We start from the raw sequence: 19,720 nt of genomic DNA, 5'->3' as shown, positions 1-19,720 counted from the left end.
TTCAGGGTATATGAACTTTAAGAAGCAACATGCTGATTTCACAAATGATCATGTTGCACATGGGCATGTTACGTGACATACTCTCATCCTTGAAAACCATGAACAAAACTATGAAAATATGGACAAGACTACATTAAATACAGGTTACATTTGGTACTGTGTTGGGCTGCCACTTGATGTCCAATGTAAGATGTAAAAAGCCAAACCGGTACCATATTTTTCAGGATTCAGCATGAGTAATCTGGGTTTTCATAATGTGTTCTCTTTACATTATTCTCTTTACAGTAGAATGATTTAGGCCTAATTTCATTTCAATTATGTTATAATAATATTTTAGAAAAAGGTGACAAGTGGCTGCTCATTTTGTTGTGTTTATTGAAAACGTTTTGATTGACAGCATAATTCCGTCAGGCACAGACTGATAAGAGTGTAAAGAGGTTTAACAGCTGGTATGGGGCACAACTGAAATAGAACGGAATGTTTCAGAGATACAGAGATATGAAAAATAAAATAATAAACAAAACTTATTAAACACTGTTAGAAACTATTCCATTCTTTTGTTACACAGAGAGTGATGAAAATGTAGGTTGAATGACTTGGGTACTTTAATTCTGCAAACATATAACCTCACCACATGAAGAAAAATAAATCTACCTGGAATGCAATGCAATTATTTTTGTAAGAAAAATTGTAAAGAAGCTTTCATCCCTATTAAAACAAGAAACACATAAACCTAGATATAATCTACTCAACATATACCAATCATTTGCAAATTTAAATCTATAACTTAATATTTTAATTCTAATAAGAGCTGAATGGCACTATCAAATAGAGCTTAAGAAAAAAAAAAAAAAAGAAACATGTCAGTGTAAAATGAATGAAAGTGTTGACATCACACCAGTATTGCTTATCATCCAGCCACTTTAAAAGTGCTGGGAAAAACATTGTCCTTGAAAACTGTATGGAAGTTCATGTAAACATTAAAGAAAACCTTCTTCAACCCCTAAATGCATCATGGCTCTACCTCCATCCTAAAATACACAAGCATCAAGGAATGCCATCCATTTGAATAAAATAAACATTAAGGTCATGAAAATAAATGGACTTTTAAAGGATAAAGACAAAAAAACAAATAAAATAAAACATAAATACAAGGAAATAAATAATGTAGATTTTTCATTGAGTAGGAAAAAGGACCAGCAACATTGTTTTGATATGTTTGAAACAATGCAAGTAATTGATCAGTAGTAGAGTAGAGGACACAAAGGGGAAAAAGAGGTGAGCCAGAGGTTATAAGTTGTACAAAAGAGAAAGCCAAGACTGAACACTTGCCTTGCCATCCCACACCAAACAGTAAACAAAAAATTCCATACACACATAGTGGACAAACTGCAAAACACTGTATCCAGAACTTGATGTCCCTCAGCTGAAGAAGAAGACAATATCATCCACATGTATGAAAATCCAGTCTGAGAATTAAAGGGTCAGTGTACCCAAAAATGAAAATTCTGTCATCATTTACTCTCCTTCACTTCTTCCACACATTTGGCTTGATTCGAAACCCATCCACTTAGATTGTATGGAAAAACAATGCAATGAAAGTGAATGGTGACTGAGGCTAACATTCTACCTAACATCTCTTTTTGTGTTCCATAAAAGAAAGTCTCCAGGGTTTGGAACAACATGAGGGTGAGTGATGACAATTTTAATTTTTTGGGTGAACTGTCCCTTTAAGGTAACAAAATGCCTAACAAATAATTTGTTTATAATTTTTAGAAACACCCTGCTTATATCTTTTATAAATGTAGCTGTACATTCAGACCATGTCACAATTTTCAGCCACTCAACTCCCTTGTAGGCACTTGACAAGTACAAAAAATTCAATGGTTTGCAGAAGGAGGGAGAGACCGCTTCACTCTTTACAGTCATTTTGTATCAAATCTACAGTTGTCGCATTTTAGCAGCAAGCGAATCATCCTACTGTCTCCTCTTTTTCATTCCCATTATATATTATTGCCAGCTTTCTGCTTGAATGCAACTGTCTAAGGACACCCTGAGACATGACCAAGCTATCCCACAATGCTTTTGCTTAGATTCGCTGGGGCCACAGACACTCATCTGACAAGCATGCACGCTAGAATTGAATAGCAATAAAGGTTCTGTACTCATTAACATAAAACTCAGAGAGCAAGTTTAAGATTTTGGCACTTTGCAATCATACCGACCCAGAGGATTACCTTAAAAAATGCTAACATTATAAATTTTTTTATTTAGCAAAAGAGCAAATAAGAGCATCCTTACAATAAACTTTCATAATATGGTTTCACCATATAGCAATTACTATTACAATTTATGCCATTGTAGGTTTTAACCACATAGCATTCCTTCATATCATAGAGTTAGTTTAAAAGGACCACAGCACCATTCCTCAAAGAAGACCAATACTTTTCTAATACAATAGTGAACTGTTTACAGTATGTGTCTAGAAATAACATGAATGGAAGCCCAAATGTGGAGAATTTTTTTGCAATATACAAAAATTTGTGAAAAGTAGTCCACTTTCATCCTCAAGAGGAACAGCACTTGTGGTCATTTAATCATGTATTTTAATACTGGGCAAAGCAACATTTGCCATACTTATTTCATGTTCTTTTTCATCGATTTACTCTGCTGATATTGCCAATTAATTTATTTTATACATTCTTGTCTCTGTAAACAAAGAGATGGAAGAAGAATAGGAGCAAAAATAAAGTACAACCCACCGGTTGAAAAAAAAAAAAAATCTTGCACTTCCGTGGTAAATAACTTACAAAAATTTTAATCTCAAGAAGAAACCCTTTGATAACAGTATCAAAACCCGGACTAAAGTTTAGACCTTAAAACCATTTAAAAACCTTAATTCTATAAATAGCTTTACAAATATACATGTTAATTCAAATAAAACTTTTGCTTTGCTTTTTTAAGATTAAATGTTTACATGATCTCAACAGTGTATGCTCACTTGCAACGCATTGTTCCTAGATTATTTCATGATTTTTCAAAAGTACACTGCTACTTACTGCAATATGATACATTTTCATATCTATATATTTACAATAAAAACTTTTTAAAGATACATACAAAGCACATAGTTATATTTCTAATCAAATCTCACATCTAGGAGAACTTTCTCTCTTTTCTAATCTTTCTCATAAAAAAAAAAAAAAGGATGAAAAAAGTTCTTTGTGAGAAAATAACGGAGTGGAGAGAAGAGACTGGCCATGGGTTCAATTTTCACTCCAGTCAGATATTGCTGCATCTTTAAGCATGATGAGAATTCACAAGTATGACAGGACAAACTGTGAATGCCACTTTAGAACTGTGCTGTGACACAGTAACACAGTATTTGTCCATTCTTTTTGTTTCCTGTCCAACAATTTGTCTCTGTTTGTTGTTTGTTTTTTGGTAGGCACGGAATGGTTTAACTCTTCAGACTGTGTAGCGCAAAGGTAAAACGAAACTGGCCGAATACAAAAATAGGAATTCTCTTTTTGAAGACAAAAAGCTGAATAATGATTTGGAAGAAAAGGAGGTCCCAAAAGAGGAGCACAATCCATCCTTCAGACCTGCAAACTGTTGGACCTCTGAAGCTGCTCGTTCATCGTTTCATGAGAGCCACACTGGTGCCGGATCTACATGGAGACTGGCCCAGTACAACGCTCAGAAAGGTTGAGATCCCCATGGCCCTTATTGCACCACTCCTTTCTAGGGCGCCTATGTTCGTATGACCCCATTGCTGTGGTGATGTTTAGGGAGGCAGGGCTCATCAGGTAGGAGGTCGTGAGCAAACACAGAGTCATCTCCAGAAGAACAGGTGCTATTGGAGTCTGGACAGGTAGGAGAGTACTGCTCGAATGGTACCGACAGGTCCAGATACTCCTAAAATGATCATGTGCACACAAACACACACATCAGAATTGGGTGCAATGGATACATGTATAACAGTGGAGGTGTTTGGTTTGATTGCACAAGAGCTCTTACGTCAGTGGAAGTAATGGAAAGAACTCTGTCGTGATCCTCCACCAGCTGTCTGAACGTTGGCCTTTGGGAAGGAACAGCATGCCAGCACTCTCGCATAATCATATACCTGCACAAATCACATGATAAAACAGAAAAAATTTATTTACTACATGCTTTATTGTCATGTGTCCATGATCTGAAGTGTTTAATACGTAATTTAATTATACACCATCAAACAATGTGTAGCTTTATTTTAAGATATATATTAAAGGTGAAGCGTGTCATTTCTGCACCACTAGTGTTTTCAAGCAGAACTGCAAAAATAATGACTGTTTTCAAATTGTGAATATGATAATAAATTGTCATACTTCTCAAGGTGTACGTGTGCTTAATCCACATTCAATTTAAGTAGTAATTTATTCATATTAAACTTGGAATAATATGATAAAATAGGGCTATATAATTTCCTTTATGGATTTACAAACTTAAAATATTACACAGGGATAGAATGACATGAAAAATCATATTTAAATGTTAAAATATTTCCAAAAACTTAAAATAAGTCTTTCTTTTTGGTCAACTTTACATTTACACCATTTTCAACAAAACCCAGACAACCCTATTCTAATATAATATAATATAATCTATTATATTATATTATGCAATAGTAATATATTTCTGTTCTAAATTCTTCACTTTCACACGTTATGTTAAGGCTCTCTGATTAAACCCATGAACCCTTATTTCGCAAGAAGGAAAACATTTGAGATTCTATGTGTATTTGAAAATATGTTTTTTCATTTTATCATCTCCTCAGGAATAAAGTAAGCGGGTGTCTCCTCCTGTGCGTCATTAACACTGCGTGTATGAATGAATCCAAAACATTTTCCATTTTTCAAACATTAAAGTGAAACGGAGTGCTTTGCGTTTACTATCAAAATCCTCGCTTGAGCTTCACGGGAGCTGGGTGCTAACCTCTGTACGCGCATCACAGCGCTTCAAAATGGTTCATCTTCACCTGCTCTTCAGAAGCTGCGGTCCACCATTGATTTGGAATGCTCAGACAATATGACAAAACTGGAAAATGACAACGCTGTCATGGTAATCATGATATTTCTGTTTGCTTAAAATTTCCATTATTTAGACAGTAAAATGTGATTGGATTTAAAGTTCACAATAATCGTGGTTAGATGAAATTATCTTGATCAGACGATTATGTGATATAGCTATGTATGGCAAGCCTCGAGGTGCTTAAGTCATAACAAAATGCAAGCAGACTTGTACCTCTTTGCCTTCACATAGCACGAATCAACTGAATTACAAATGGACTCACAAACAAACCAAACACAAACAACCTGATGTTGTCTGAGTACAATTCATTTGTGGGACCTTTTAGTGGGATCTGAGATCATTTGGGTTGTTCACATTTACATGTTATATTGCTCTGAGACCGTTTGGAGTGCTTAAATGAACTAGTTGTGAAAACGCCCTTAAAGTGCAAGTGTATTTGAGGTGAATGTCCAAAGAAAACCATGAGCGTACAGTTCATGAGTGCAGTTGGCAGGTTTGTCCATTCGATGGCCCTCTTTCAGCAGTTTAAAGAGCTCCTCCACTGGGATACCTGGGTACGGTGAACCACCCAGTGTGAAAATCTCCCACAACAACACACCGTAAGACCACCTGAGATGAAAGAGATGTCAAAGTTTAGAGCAAATATGGGACGACAATCAGACGTATATGATACAAAATGAAAGTAGACCTATGATGCCTCCTGAAAAGACCAGCTAGGACCAAGCATGAATTTCCATACTAGTCCAAGTCGGTGTATGCAGGTCTGGTGCTAGTCTAACTGGTGGATTAGCATAGCCATGCTATTCACCAGCAAAAATTCTGGTTAATCTTTCTGATGAAACTAATTTGACAAAGGGAGGCTTGTTTGGTTAAAGGAATGTTCCAGGTTCAATACAAGTTACGCATTAATCAACATCATCTGTTGGATAATGTTTATTACTACAAAAAATAATTTTGTCTTGTTCCTTATTTCATGAGGTCGCGTGTCCATATAATCTTTGATTGGTAGAGGGTAAACTTATGTGGCTTGGCATCCACAAAGGATGGGCTCAAGGATGAGGCTGACTTGACCTCTAAATTTACCCCCCTAAGGGACTAGTTAATATTTAGAGGAAGTTATAGGGCAGGAACAAAAGATTGAGGATGGAGATGGGGTGGTGGAGGGATGCTGGAAAGACTGTTATTAGACTGAGGTTAGCGGTGTTTATATATACTTTATACTGTATACTATATTCTTTTAAAAAAAATTTTTTTTATGGTAATCAATATTACGAAAGGCTGTCGATTGATCTTAACTTGTATCGTATTCGGAATATTCCTTGAAGCGATTTAACAAGTGTGCTGGGTACATCAACACACCAGCATTAATTTTCAACATGGAAACTGTATATACTGTATGTCCGTTCTGCTAGAAATAGTTTAATGTGGAGTAACAATACTTTCACTATCCCTCTCTTGCCCTCTCTATCTGTCTGTCTCTCACTTTTCCTGTCTCTCTCTCTCTGGGGAGTAGATACTTGGCAGATGTGAGCATGCAGTTTTGTTGGTTCTCACTGAAGCTCATAAAGTATGTGATATGAGACGTGAGTCTATTAAACTAGCGAGTGTATGTGGGTGTGTGTTATCACAAGCTGCTCTGTTAACTCAGGGCTCTTTTGTTTGGCCCCATTCCTCCCACGCCACCACTGAGCACTGCTAATCATATTAGCCACACTAAGAGACAACAGGAGCTATGAGCCAGCTAATGCTAGCCAGCCACACACACACAAACACTCTTAGTTAGCTAAATAATTGGCTTGTCATTATTTCACTATCTGTTCGTTAGCTTTATGTCAGAGTTGAATCTCATTGTGCTCACACACACTACAGACAACACATATAACAGATCAAGTGAATTAGGACTTACTGACTCATATATCATAGCATAAGTACAGCCTAAAGGCAGAGGCAGATGATATTATTTTATTACTGCTGTCTCAGCCTAACTGTTACTAAAGTGTATTTAAACATATTGGAAAGAACAGCTTCGGGTACCAACATATGTGTGTGACAAAGGTGTATTCGGACTATTGAGAGATGATGTGTAATACACAAACATGTTAATCAAATCCTGCTGTGCATATACACACACTGTGCAATAACTGGCTCACACACACTCACTCAGCTGGCTTTGATGCTATTGTGCTGAGTTACAGTGTTCACTTGCATTCCTTTACCGCTTGATGGACTATATGAACAGATGGCATGAAGGAGTGAAAAGATTGACTGATGGGGAAAAAGAAGAGGTATGCGTGGCAATGTAAACTCACACATCGCTCTGGTGCGTGTAGACCCGGTCGAACAGCGCCTCTGGTGCCATCCATTTGACGGGCAGACGACCCTGAAAGGACACAGATCAATCAGAACAATAGTGGTGCTGACCAAACAAGACACACAGATACCTATTGAACATCAACAGGCATGCAGCTTAATCTCTTACTGTCCTATCTAATTCAACTACACTTCAGTAGGCCAAGTTGGTAAAAACCCGATAGCGTTCTATTTCCTAATGCGCTCTAATCTCCAAATGTCCCATCGGAAACCTACATTCTTCACCAACCACACCCCATATCAAAAGCCGCTGTCACAACACCTTACTGTTCCAAACACCATTTTCAACGATACGAAGTGGGCCAGGTAAACAGTATTGTTTCCAACTCCCATTCCAGTTCACGCCAGTACCCACCAACTCCAGGGATCATTCAACAATTAATTTGTTAATGACATCTACTCATAAACGTTCCTAAACTTGGCACTCATTGGACACCTATGAAGTTGACATTTAAAATACAGTAAGTAACCACATCCCCTCTGCTTCGGTCCAATGCCACTTAAGAGCGCGATCCTTCAAGCATTCCGAGATTGATATTAAGTGTAGACTTACGTTGGTGGTCTTCTTGTAGTAGTCAATGTTGTGCACGTCTCTAGCCAGGCCGAAGTCTGCGATCTTCATTATATTGTCCTCGGTAACCAGAACATTCCGGGCCGCTAGGTCCCTATGGATACACTGGCAATACAAACAGACGGAGAGTCATCTTTTACGCTGAAGTCTGATAAATATGGAGGATGACATACAAATTTGGAAAATTTAAACTTGCATCTCCATTCTTATAGTGTTATCATACACATTCATAAAACATATGTCATTACCATTTTCCATTTTTTTCTATTAAAAAAAGGTGTACAAACTAAGATAAAGAACAACATTAGGAAGATGTATAAAATGGATTACCTTCTTTGAGGCCAGGTACTCCATACCCCTGGCGACTTGATAGGCACAGGACACCAGGTCTTTAAATGTCAGAGTTTCATTAGGGATCTTACAGGTGTCAAATGAGTAGTCCATCCCAGGAGGCCGTCTCGCACGCAAGTATTCCCTAAGATTCCCTTTAGAAGCATATTCCACCAGCACATACAGAGGACCTATATGCACACAGACACACACAATTCAGTCAGAAAAACCAAGACCTCTTTTACATGTCTATAGGAAATATACTGTATATTGTGCCGAATGCAAGTGTGCACTGACCATCTTGTGTACATGCTCCCAGCAGGTTGATGATGTTCTTGTGTTTTCCCATCATCTTCATCATCTCCATTTCAGACACAAGGTCCGACAGGTCCTTATCTGTGCCATCATCTGAAAGAAAGCAGTTGTTTCAGATTAATGAATGTGCTAACAGAACAAAATAAGAAATTATTTTTTGCTAAAAAAATAAAAAAATAAATTATATATATATATATATATATATATATATATATATATATATATATATATATATATAAAATTTAGAAGGATTTATACATTATTATAGTATTTGTTGTACTGCTTTTAATTTATGTTGAACTGAAAAACTATTACTTATTATTAAAAAAAAAAAAAAAGATACATCAAAGAACATCCCTCTATAATTAGTGTAATTATAACAAATGTATGTCCTGCATGTTAACACACCCACCTTTGAGCATCTTGACAGCAACAGTAAGAGGTTTGTTGGGTTTCTCTTTGTCAATCCCAATGGCTTCAGCCATCACCACCTGCCCAAAGCAGCCCTCTCCCAGCGGTTTTCCCAGTGTTAGTCTGAAACCAAATCATCACTTACAATCAGCAAGGGAAAAATGTAATGCAGTGAACAGAACTCTACAGACACTGAAATTGTCTGATTATTTTAAACCTTAGAGATGATAATTTTGATGTTAACTTCTGCTTGTAACTCACTTTGTACGAGAAAACTCCCACTTGGGGTCAGAAGGCAGTTCGAGCTCAGAAACGTTGGGCAGCATCGGTCCATCGCTGGATGACAGGCGGGCAATCCTGACCAATGGGGTGTTTGAATTCATGGAAGAATTAGATTCCAAGGACACCTGCTTGGGTAAAGAATGAAAACAGCATGTTATTGTCCCTGCAAGAGAAACAGAAAATGACCCAGTGTAAAAGCAAGAGCAATGGTGTGAAAAGAGAGCAGGTGCACAGAAAATATCAAGAAGTTCTTTAAAGAAGAACATCTAGAGTCAAGTCAGATCAAACTGTCTAACAATGATATCTCAATATTTTCTAAAATCAGAACTAACTGCCATGCTGCGCTCAAAATAGACACACACATACAGTCATCCACCAAATACACACAGTTTTGAAAAAGAGACATGTTTATGCAGCTCAAGTTGATTCCCGTGTGAAACAAGAGCATCTCAGACTTTGATTGCAGAAAATAATTGAGATTGGGAGATTGAAATATTAGAGAGACAAAAAGAAAGAGAGAGAGTTTGTGTGAGTGTGTTTCAGTGTGTCAATTCAGTTGCAGCTGCTGCAATTTAAAATCTTTAAAACAACAGAGAGAGCAGAAGTTTCACTGGGAGTGAAATGTGATCTCAAAACTGACAGTCATGGGAGAGCATGAATATCCCTCTGACGCATCAGATCTATGACATCCCTCTCTTTCTTTACACACACATTTACTAAGCTATCTAAATAGGGACATACCATAGACTTCTATTTATCCATAAAAATCTTTAAAAAAAAAAAAAAAAACATAAAACATTGTGATTCCAAGACACAACCAGTCCAAACACTAATTAATTAAAACACTATTAATTGTGCAGATACTGCATTCATGGTAATGTAATGCTGTGAGCAGAGAAGAGAGACTGATTAAGACCAACAGAAAGAGAAAAAGAGAAATGGATTGATCAAATCTTGTATCTACTTTCTGTTACCTGTCTCTTGAGGGGGAATTTAGACAGTTTTTGCACTGGCGGCGGGGGAAGAGTCTTCTGTGTGTTCATACGCATACGGCACAGGATGATGATGACCATGGTGAGGATGAAGAGCACACAGCCAGTCACATAGATGAGGATGTCAGCGTAATCATCCTCTCTCTCCATCTCCACCGCTGGCACAGACCACAAAAACAAACAGCAAGATTAGACATGGAAATGTGGTGAAGATATCCTCACAATGAGACATGAGCAAAGTGTAGCAAAGTTCTCTACTTATTGTCAGGGTCCAAAATTAACACTTGCTATACATGTTAATTACTTGCCAATGGATTGTTAGATAAAGTTTTATTAGGAACTGCAACGTAATACATGGTTTAAGTCAAACACATAGACATTGATAGTCTAACCCTTGCTGACATAAGTGACGTAAATAATTCAAAAGCATACAAACGGTCTACTAGAGAAAACATTTGTTGCGACTTGTAGGTCTTCTAGCAAAAACAAAAATGCGAGGAACATAATTGCGATTTGTCTTCATGTTTTTCTGACAGATTTTACAGAGACTGTTGTTGCAAGTGACACAATGACCAGTGTTGTTTATCACAAATATGCAAGGAAAAACAGCTAAATAATCCCATTACCATAGGGACAAAAGTTCTAGTTTTTTAATCAAAATAATGCAAAATACAGTTCCTGTTTAATAATAATTATTTCTGGCCCCTTCAATTGGCTGGTGTGGCACAAAGTTAATGTTGAACCCTACTTATCGCTCAAGTAACCAAATAGTTTACCCACAAAATTCTCCCCAACGTTAATTCCTCGCTTACTGTAGCCTCAGGACTTTAATTTAAAAACTCCAAGGGGAGTAAGAGTAACTTTAAAACCAGTTTAAAAGAACAAACCCAACTAATTTATTACATAAGGGGTGATCTTAAGTCAATCGCCACTGATTGTTCTTTATTCGAAGTTAGGTCATTAAGCGAAAAGCCTGTAATTAATGTACAGCCACCTTTCAAACTAATTAACATGCTATCGCAACCCCATGCAGGTACAAACATCCTATAATGCTCCTCTCTCTGGGAGGCTTATTTGGCATTTGTGTGAGCCTCACGGATAGAGTTCTGCAGCTCTATGCAAGAGAAGCGATTTTAATTATAAACAGCAGAATGGAGAGGAGGATAACAGGATGAGCATGCTGTCATTTATCTCATTGTAAAGCGGCGAGGATATAAGAATTAATTAATCGTGCCTCACAGCTACTGTGACTCTGTGCCATCAGCAAATACTCAGATGACAAACACTTCCAATATGAGCGCGTGTGTTATCGAGTGGACACAGTCTATGAGAAAATCCCATCATCTCATCCAATGATGTTTGAGCAATGTTTTGTCTGCATATGTCATGTTAAAATCTAAAAACAATGACTGGGGACCTGGGTAGCTCAGCGAGTATTGACGCTGACTACCACCCCTGGAGTTCGAATCCAGGGCGTGCTGAGTGACTCCAGCCAGGTCTCCTAAGCAACCAAATTGGCCTGGTTGCTAGGGAGGGTAGAGTCACATGGGGTAACCTCCTCATGGTTTCTATAATGTGGTTCTCGCTTTCGGTGGGGCGTGTGGTGAGATGTGCGTGGATGCCACAGAGAATAGCGTAGGTCTCCACACATGCTACGTCTCCGCGGTAACGCGCTCAACAAGTCACGTGATAAGATGCGTGGATTGATGGTCTCAGACGTGGAGGCAACTGAGATTCGTCCTCTGCCACCCAGATTGAGGAGTGCCACTATGCCACCAAGAGGATTTAGAGCACATTGGGAATTGGGCGTTCCAAATTGGGGAGAAAAAACAAACAAAACAAAAAAACAATGACTAACTGCTGGGCCCTTGTTCAGGGGAAATGGACCTCAGTCAGGGTAGACTTCATATTTAATTAGCCATGAATGAAAATGAGGCTATTAAAATATGCTGCCTAACTAAGGTCCATAGAGAATACAACACTTTAACAACACTTAAAATTCATCAATGAACTTCAGTTAACTTCAAAGTTATGAATAAAACATGCAAGGACAATAGGGGACACAGGAAATAGAGACAAAGGCAGAGTGAGAAACTCCGGAGGGAGACGAGTATACCTGGTAATACTGTAAGCCAGGCAGAGTGATGAGCATAGCCAATGGAGTTCCCCGCGAGACAAGTGTATTGTCCCGCATCCTCAAAAGACACATTGGTCAGGTAGAGAATCTCCAGCTCTTTATCTGTAGTATTTATACCCGCGGTCTGGAAAAGCAGTGAGAGATAGAGAGAGAAAGACAGATCCATAAACCACAACCCTTAAGAAAGGAGAAGAGGAGAACAGCACCCAGCACCGAGGAGGAAGATCAGTCAGCCCATCACCAGTATCCCAGAAATCCCACACTCCTGGTTGTGAGGGAGATGACCTAGAAGCAAAGTAAAACCCCAAACCCTGGCAGAAAATGTAACGCCCCATTAGCAGTAGCAGGTCACATTAGGATTCTTATCCAGAATGTCTGTTTGAGGTGCAAAGAAAATATTAATAAAGCACCCATGGGTGAGAACCAGCTTTAAGGCTTATTTAAAACTACCATCTATTTTACTCTGTTCTTCAACTCAGAGTGGTGTGTTGCAGTGTTTTGGGAGTAACTAACTAAAAGTGTTGACCAGATAATTTAACTACATTTTTTAAGTAGTTTAGCTGTTTTTTAAAACGAGCTACAGTCTTCATCTGTATGTCTATGTATACATGACATAATGCATAATCGAATATTGGAAGGAAGCGTCAGCTGTGGAAGTGTTAAATAATGTCACAAATAAACTTTTTCAGAGCATGAACACAATGCTGAGGCCAATTGTGGTCCAATTAATGTGTATACATGCTGGATTAAGCCGAGCTAAATTTGCATGATCTAGGTGACATGTTAAAAAGATGAATTATTATTTTGGTCTAAATAAAAGCAAACTTCTAAAGTGCATGTAAACGTACTGACTGAATCAACGATTCAAAATGATTCACTAATTCATTTGAGTCCCTACATGGCATTTTAGGTCTTCTTTGTTGTAGTTAATTTAGTTAAATACTCCTGTTCGCCACTATGTTTTTGACTCAGTTACATATATTTGTGTTTATAGTTGTTTTTTTTACTTGTGTTTAGTTTACATGTAACTGTAAATGTGTAAGCTTAATGCTGTAAAACTAACCAATATCTTAATTGTTTATAGGGCAGATAAATACTGCTCTTTAAAAATATATCACTTAAATATCCTTTATGTTTGCTACTTTTTGTTAGTACCTTGCAGTGTAGTTGAGTACTTTTTCTAAGTAGTTAACTGCAGTTACTTAACTATTTTAAATTACGAGTAATTTAAGAGTACAGCTTCATAGTAGCTTCCTCAACACTGGTGTGTAGATGTGTATGTGTGTGTTTAAATACTAAAAAGGAGCAGTGGTTAAGTTGTGAGTGGCAGTGTTATGTGTATGGGAAATCAATAAGAATGTGTGTGTGGCGCCAACTCGGTTCCTATTAAACAAGCCCTTGTTGTATTGATTGGAGAAGAAGATAAAGCGAGTCGTTAAATGAAGCAGACAAACACTCGCCTTACATAACAAATCCCTGGATCAGGTCACTGTTTTTAATGTGTGAGAAGGGGAGGATAATATGTGAGAGAAGAGCAGAGAGAAATATAGAGAGTTTAGGGGAGTTTGACTCTACGCCACCACCAAAGTCTTGATTGACAGCGGCTGTTTGGAGAGAGATTTACCTGGCTGGGACACTGTGAGCCAGAATGCATTCTCTGACATGCCTAAAAAGTTGTGGGCTCTGCACCAGTACTGGCCTGCATCTCTCTCTGACACATTATACAGAGTCAGCATATCGTGGGCCTCTTTTACCTTACTGACAAAACTCTGCAGAGACACACACACATTTAGTCAGAGGGGAGAATTATCACCCGTGAATACATACACTTAATGATTTAAAATGAGTGCTGCCCCTTGTTCTACCACTTTTTCAAGATACCAATATGTGATGCAGCAAGATTTTGCAGGCTGCAACCAATGAAGATTTATATGTGCAGTTAGTGTAGTTTTTTTTTTTTTGCCTTTTTATTTCAGGGTTTTGTAACCTTTTTTTTTTTAAACATACTCCTCAGGCCCATCAGTAAACCTCAAGTACACCATTAACGATTTTGTTGCGAGCTGGATTCGAAAACTTGATTGAGCACAGCTCAATCAACACATCAGAGCACATAAACTAACCACTAGGCCATGGCGTCCACAAATTTCTTTCAGACGCTTCATTCGCTTTGTTCTCTGTTTCCGATCTCTTCCTTTCCCTTGATCGCAGGCTTTGCGCCACACATGATCTGTCGTTCAGCACTTTCGGTCTAGGGGAAGGCTTTAGAGGGCGCGCAGATGAGACTGTGGGGAAGGGAAAAGCCGGCACGCGGCTCCCAGTAAAATGCTGTTTCAATTATGTGGGAGTCTAAAATAGTGTGGCGGTCTGGCCAACCGACACTCTCCCCTCCTCTGCCTGCTGAATCGGCCCTTCCCTTGCTTCCCGCACTCATTTTTTCCATGACTTTTTTGGGAGCCTCTTCCCTCGTTCCCTCCCATCTTCTCTATTGAAGAGCAAGTGGGGCAGCAGAGCTAATGGCTGTCTTCCTCCGCGACGCCACCACGGCAGTTAGCTTTAGCCCAAAACAGATGTCTGCCTCTTCTCTCTCTCTCCTCAGAGAGGAAAATGAGAGTGAGAGACCCCTAATTCTCCTGTCGCAGAGTCTATTGTGAGATTTGTGGTGAACGGGGGGGTGTGGCTGAGCGATGAGGAGGGATGGCTGGGGGAGAATGATTGCAATCAGCCGGGAAAGGGATAAAGAGGAGCCGGAGCCGCAGTTCCAGAGAGAGAGAGAGAGAGAGAGAGAGATGCATGAAGCCTGTCTGTGTGTGTGTGTGTGTGTGTGTGTGTGTGTGTGTCTTTATGTTTATACGTGGTGCTGAAAAGCACCCCATTTTGTTATACACTGAAAAGTGTTTATTATATTCTCATGTGGATTGTTCACCCAGCTGCCGCTTCCTCCTTTCCACATTAAGAACTGATCTGCAACATTGGTGCCGAAACCTGGGATTGGAGGAGGAAGAGGCTGTCCTGGAGCCCTCGCCACTGGCTGAGGATCGCGACGCCGAGGAGACGATCCATCCGGTGGTGCTGGAGCAACTCGTCAGCTGGCAACCGAAAGGGCCGGCTGAGTGGGTCCAGTGCCATCGCCCAGCATCGCTGACGGATGCAGTCCAGCTGGCTGAGGACCATTTTCGGGTGCCGGAGAGTTCTCTCTCTCTCTTTCTCTCTCTCTCTGCTCTCGCTCCTCTATCTTTCTCCCTCTCCTTCCTCTCCCCCTCTCCTTCCCCTCCTCCTCTCCTTCTCCTCCCCTGTTCCTGTCCCCCGTAGGCAGGGAAAACCATCCGGCACCGAGTCAGCCGAAAGGGCAACGCTTCCTGTATCTGTTTAAACGAGATATCTGCATATTTGCAAATGGTATATAATACAAGTTTTATTGATATTTGCCTTTTATCATTAGAAAAGTTACAGGGAACTGTTGAGGAGAGACTATTAGAATATGTGCTTCAGAGGAAGATTTATGAGCGTTCCACAGGATGCTGGATCTGCTGAAGTTGTGAGGTTGGTTTATTACATCTGTTTAAATGAGATATGCGCATATTTGCAGACAGTATATGATATTAGTTTTATTGATATTTGCCTTTTTATCATTAGACAAGACAGTTAAAAGTTACAGGGAACTGTTGAGGAGAGAGAGAGAATGAAACAGACGAGCACTTTAACATTATGAGCTCAAACACATCTGCCGTGGCTCTGATATGTGGACCGTTTAAATGACACTGTGTTGCACACCGGTCTATTATTGTAGTAACACGATGGCACGTAACAAGAAAATGAACTGTGACTGGTCGTTTACATGTCTCAGTCGCTTCACATGCAGGCAGGCAATTCTCAGTGCCCTCAAGAAAAAATCGGCCAAACGGGAAAATTTATCGGCCAATGCGATAATTAAAAAAATCAGAATATCGGCTGATTTATCGGCCTCTGCGATATATCGGTCGACCACTAGTGATAATGCACAGTACATCAGGATTTCTAAGGAAAACTAGCTCTATTGTTCACTATAGTGTACATTGTGTTTAGCAGCGTGGCTTTTCGCGATAAATTGCTAAAATTAAAAAAATGCCATATCAGATGAAACTAGTGGCTTTAGTTTTTTGACTCAAACAGATTTCAATGTAAAGACTTAATTAGGTTTCTTACCAGATGTAGTTTTGTTGCCGTTTCTCCCAAAGACAAACTCCGCTGTGATTGGTGCCATATTGTTTTGTCACATGACTCTGTGCTGCGAAAGTTTAACCCTTTACTGACAGCCCAGAGTATACTGAACTGAGATCAGTCGGATGATGAATTTAAATGAATTTAAATTATGTGTTGTTTATAGTGAAGCCAAAATACAACGTCCACGCATGTGTACAAGGGGTTGCACAAGGTTAATATGGGGCTACAAGCTGCAGTTGGATTCTTTTATCAAAATTCCCTCTATATCTACTGTATGTACATCCTTCCTGGTTCGCTATTACAAACCAGGTGTGTCAAGGTTTAGCAGGTTAGCATGGGCAGTTAACCCCTGCTGCTAGATGCTATAACTACACCATTCTGCAGGTTAAAAGCCTGTTTCTCCATTGAGAATTTAACTGCTAAATCACAAATACCTATTTATATTATAGTATGCCAGTGCCCCTGATTTTTTTGGAAGGCTCTTAAAAGCATTTTAACAAGCTCCAGCCGAGCAACTGGCATTGAGATGAATGATTAGATAATAAAAGTAGGTGATGTAAAAAACAACTAAAAGGAACAATGTGTACAACAAAAAGCAAACTTTCCATTTAAATGGAAAAATGGTTTGTTCATAAATTTTTCTTATGTGCCAGTAAAGACGACTTTACTAAGTGCTATACCTTTAGGATGTTGACGTAGGGGGTGCCATTGGGCCCATACTGGCTCCCATTAACCTCGATGTGTTTGAGCCACTGGATGTGTGGCTGAGCATCACTGTACACCTTACAGTGGAATTCGACATCACTGCCCACCACCACCGTCTGATTAGCTGGGAGTCCCGCCTGTAGGATGGGCCGGTGAGGGGAGCGCTCTGATTGGACAAGAGATGGGAGGTGGTAAGTGCAGCAGTCAGATGAAGGTAATTTTGGGTTAAAGGTTGTATGTGTGTGTGTTCATACCCAGCACATCGAGTTGGTAAGTGTGCTTGATTGTGCCGTATTTGTTCTGTACCACACACGTGTAGTTCCCTCGGTCAGATGGAACAGCACTCTCCATTACCAAACTCCACTGCTGATGCCTCAACTAGAAAAAGGGCGGGAGAGAAAGAATGTCTAAGAGGAAGTTTTGGGCGCTTTCAATGAATAGGGTAGAAAATAGGGCCTGAAACTCTTAAAAATTACATCTTTTTGTAAGAAATGGTTAGTGAACAGAGGAACAGTTTAATATCGAAGGGGAAATAATGTTTAAACCCCTGATTTGTGTGATTTTGTAATTTTCTAGTAAATAGACAATTTCTCAAATTAAAAAAATTATGATATGGGGAAAAACTATGTCAGAATGGGTAACAAGGTTACAAAATAACAGGGTTGCAAATTGAACCTACATTAGGCTATCAGTCAGTAGAGGCTTGGTAGTGTGGGACTAAATGTTGATTTGTAGTTATTAATAAACTTATCTAATATATCTAATAGTTCTCATAACAAAAACACTGGATTTGTGCCTAAACTGCTTTAAAAAAAAAATCCATGAGACATTAAAGTGAATTGCATTTATGGAAAGTTCCTTTATTCTTAAAGTGGCATATTATGTAAGACATCCTTTTGAGTCCTTCCTCAGGTTTTTCTGTTAGTCTACAAAAAGCAGGTGCTAAATTCTCCATTACCCATGTATGCCACACCTGAACACCATTTATGGCATACCAACAAAACCAGCTGTGGAAAATGTAACAATGGAACGCAAAGTCTCTTTATGTTTACACAAACCCTTCACCTACTTGCATATGCATATACACACAATCACTCCACTCATTCATAGAACATAATCTAACTGCATATATGTCTCTCTCTTTCATTTTTTGTCTCTCTCACACTCTGTCTCTCTCTCATTCCCTCTCTTCGCACTGTGGAGGTCGGAGTGGAAAAAAATTTAACTGTGTAAATATTATGGGCTATGTTTTTGAACAGTTGCATGGTAACAACGCCTGAGCGGGCAACATGTGCACACACAGACGCAAATGTCTCAGAAAGTTGGCAAATGCGCCCTTGCCCCCTGGACTCCTTCTCCTCCCCCTTGTCTCCAGGTTCATCACCTCCTCTCGCTGTCGCTCTCTCAGTCAATGAATCTTTAGAGTTTGCTGACTGACATGCTACACAGTATGTGAAATGTGCATAAGTGTATGTCTGAGAGAGAAAGAGTGAGTGTGTGTGTGTGTGAGAAAGGGAGAGTTAAATTAGGATTATATCTTATTTGACACTGGCATTTTGTGTGTGTGTGTCTTCGTAAGACATTTATCTCAATGTGTCCACTGTAAAAAATTAAATAAATAAAAAAAGCCTTAAAGAATTCTCAGCTGTTCATGCATCTAGCCGAGCACTTTGTCTAGAAGAAATGGGAAGAGAGAGGGGCAGGGAGAAAGAGAGCCAATAGTAAATTTATCCCATCATTCATCGAAGGATTTGAGAGGAAAAGTGTTGTGATGTCATGCTTTACCTTGCCGATTCAGATACTGAAAAAAACTGAGCGGTGAATTCACAAAACAGTTGTGCCACATTTGTGCATGGCATTTCAGCGTGAAAACCTGAATCTTATTCACTTACCACCAGAAATCCAGTTTAACCAGGTGCTAAATGTGCTGAAATAGGGCTGCACTGCATTTAAATTAAGTTCAATACAAGTTAAGCTCAATCGACAGCATTTGTGGCATAATGTTGATAACCACAAAAATTAATTTTGACTCGTCCCTCCATTTCTTTAAAAAAAGCAAAGTGAATGTGGACAATTTTTGGAGGGTTTAAATTTTATGAAAGCATTTACATTAATTCTTCCAGTAAAACCCATGTATTATTTGAGCTGTAAAGTGTTTTACACTTAATAGTTATTTTTACAGTCATTTTAGGGTTTTAGGATTTGTTGACTACATCATCATGGCAACGAAGTTGTAAAACTGGCTATAAACTTACACAGAAAAGGTTAGTAAGTGATTTTATCACACTAAAATAATATTTACAAGCATATTGTTTACAACTTGTGGCTATACAATAT

The 19,720-nt window shown here is 38.9% G+C and overlaps 1 protein-coding gene across 7 annotated transcripts in view; it reads right to left on the bottom strand.

The window, feature by feature from the left end:
* Positions 1-355: 355 nt before the first annotated feature.
* Positions 356-19,720, bottom strand: part of LOC127414110 (fibroblast growth factor receptor 3-like) — a 111,405-nt gene continuing 92,040 nt past the window's right edge. For 5 of the 7 annotated variants that reach the window (XM_051651869.1, XM_051651865.1, XM_051651868.1 and 2 more), the window contains 13 exons: positions 17,638-17,761; positions 17,359-17,549; positions 12,458-12,602; positions 10,324-10,499; positions 9,329-9,477; positions 9,069-9,190; positions 8,639-8,749; positions 8,342-8,532; positions 7,994-8,116; positions 7,380-7,450; positions 5,542-5,679; positions 4,021-4,126; positions 356-3,918 (listed from right to left, as the gene is read on the bottom strand). In XM_051651869.1, coding sequence (XP_051507829.1) covers positions 3,754-3,918; positions 4,021-4,126; positions 5,542-5,679; positions 7,380-7,450; positions 7,994-8,116; positions 8,342-8,532; positions 8,639-8,749; positions 9,069-9,190; positions 9,329-9,477; positions 10,324-10,499; positions 12,458-12,602; positions 17,359-17,549; positions 17,638-17,761 — 1,812 coding nt within the window. In that variant the 3' untranslated portion in view covers positions 356-3,753. Of the gene's footprint in view, positions 3,919-4,020; positions 4,127-5,541; positions 5,680-7,379; positions 7,451-7,993; positions 8,117-8,341; positions 8,533-8,638; positions 8,750-9,068; positions 9,191-9,328; positions 9,478-10,323; positions 10,500-12,457; positions 12,603-14,102; positions 14,248-17,358; positions 17,550-17,637; positions 17,762-19,720 lie in introns of all 7 variants that reach the window. The other 2 variants (XM_051651866.1, XM_051651867.1) reach the window with 2 other exon arrangements.

This window comes from Myxocyprinus asiaticus, chromosome 23, assembly GCF_019703515.2.
Source record: "Myxocyprinus asiaticus isolate MX2 ecotype Aquarium Trade chromosome 23, UBuf_Myxa_2, whole genome shotgun sequence".
NCBI classification, from domain to species: Eukaryota; Metazoa; Chordata; class Actinopteri; order Cypriniformes; family Catostomidae; genus Myxocyprinus; species Myxocyprinus asiaticus.
Note: the sequence above shows the minus strand (reverse complement) of the source record. Positions and strands in the feature narration are given on the sequence as shown.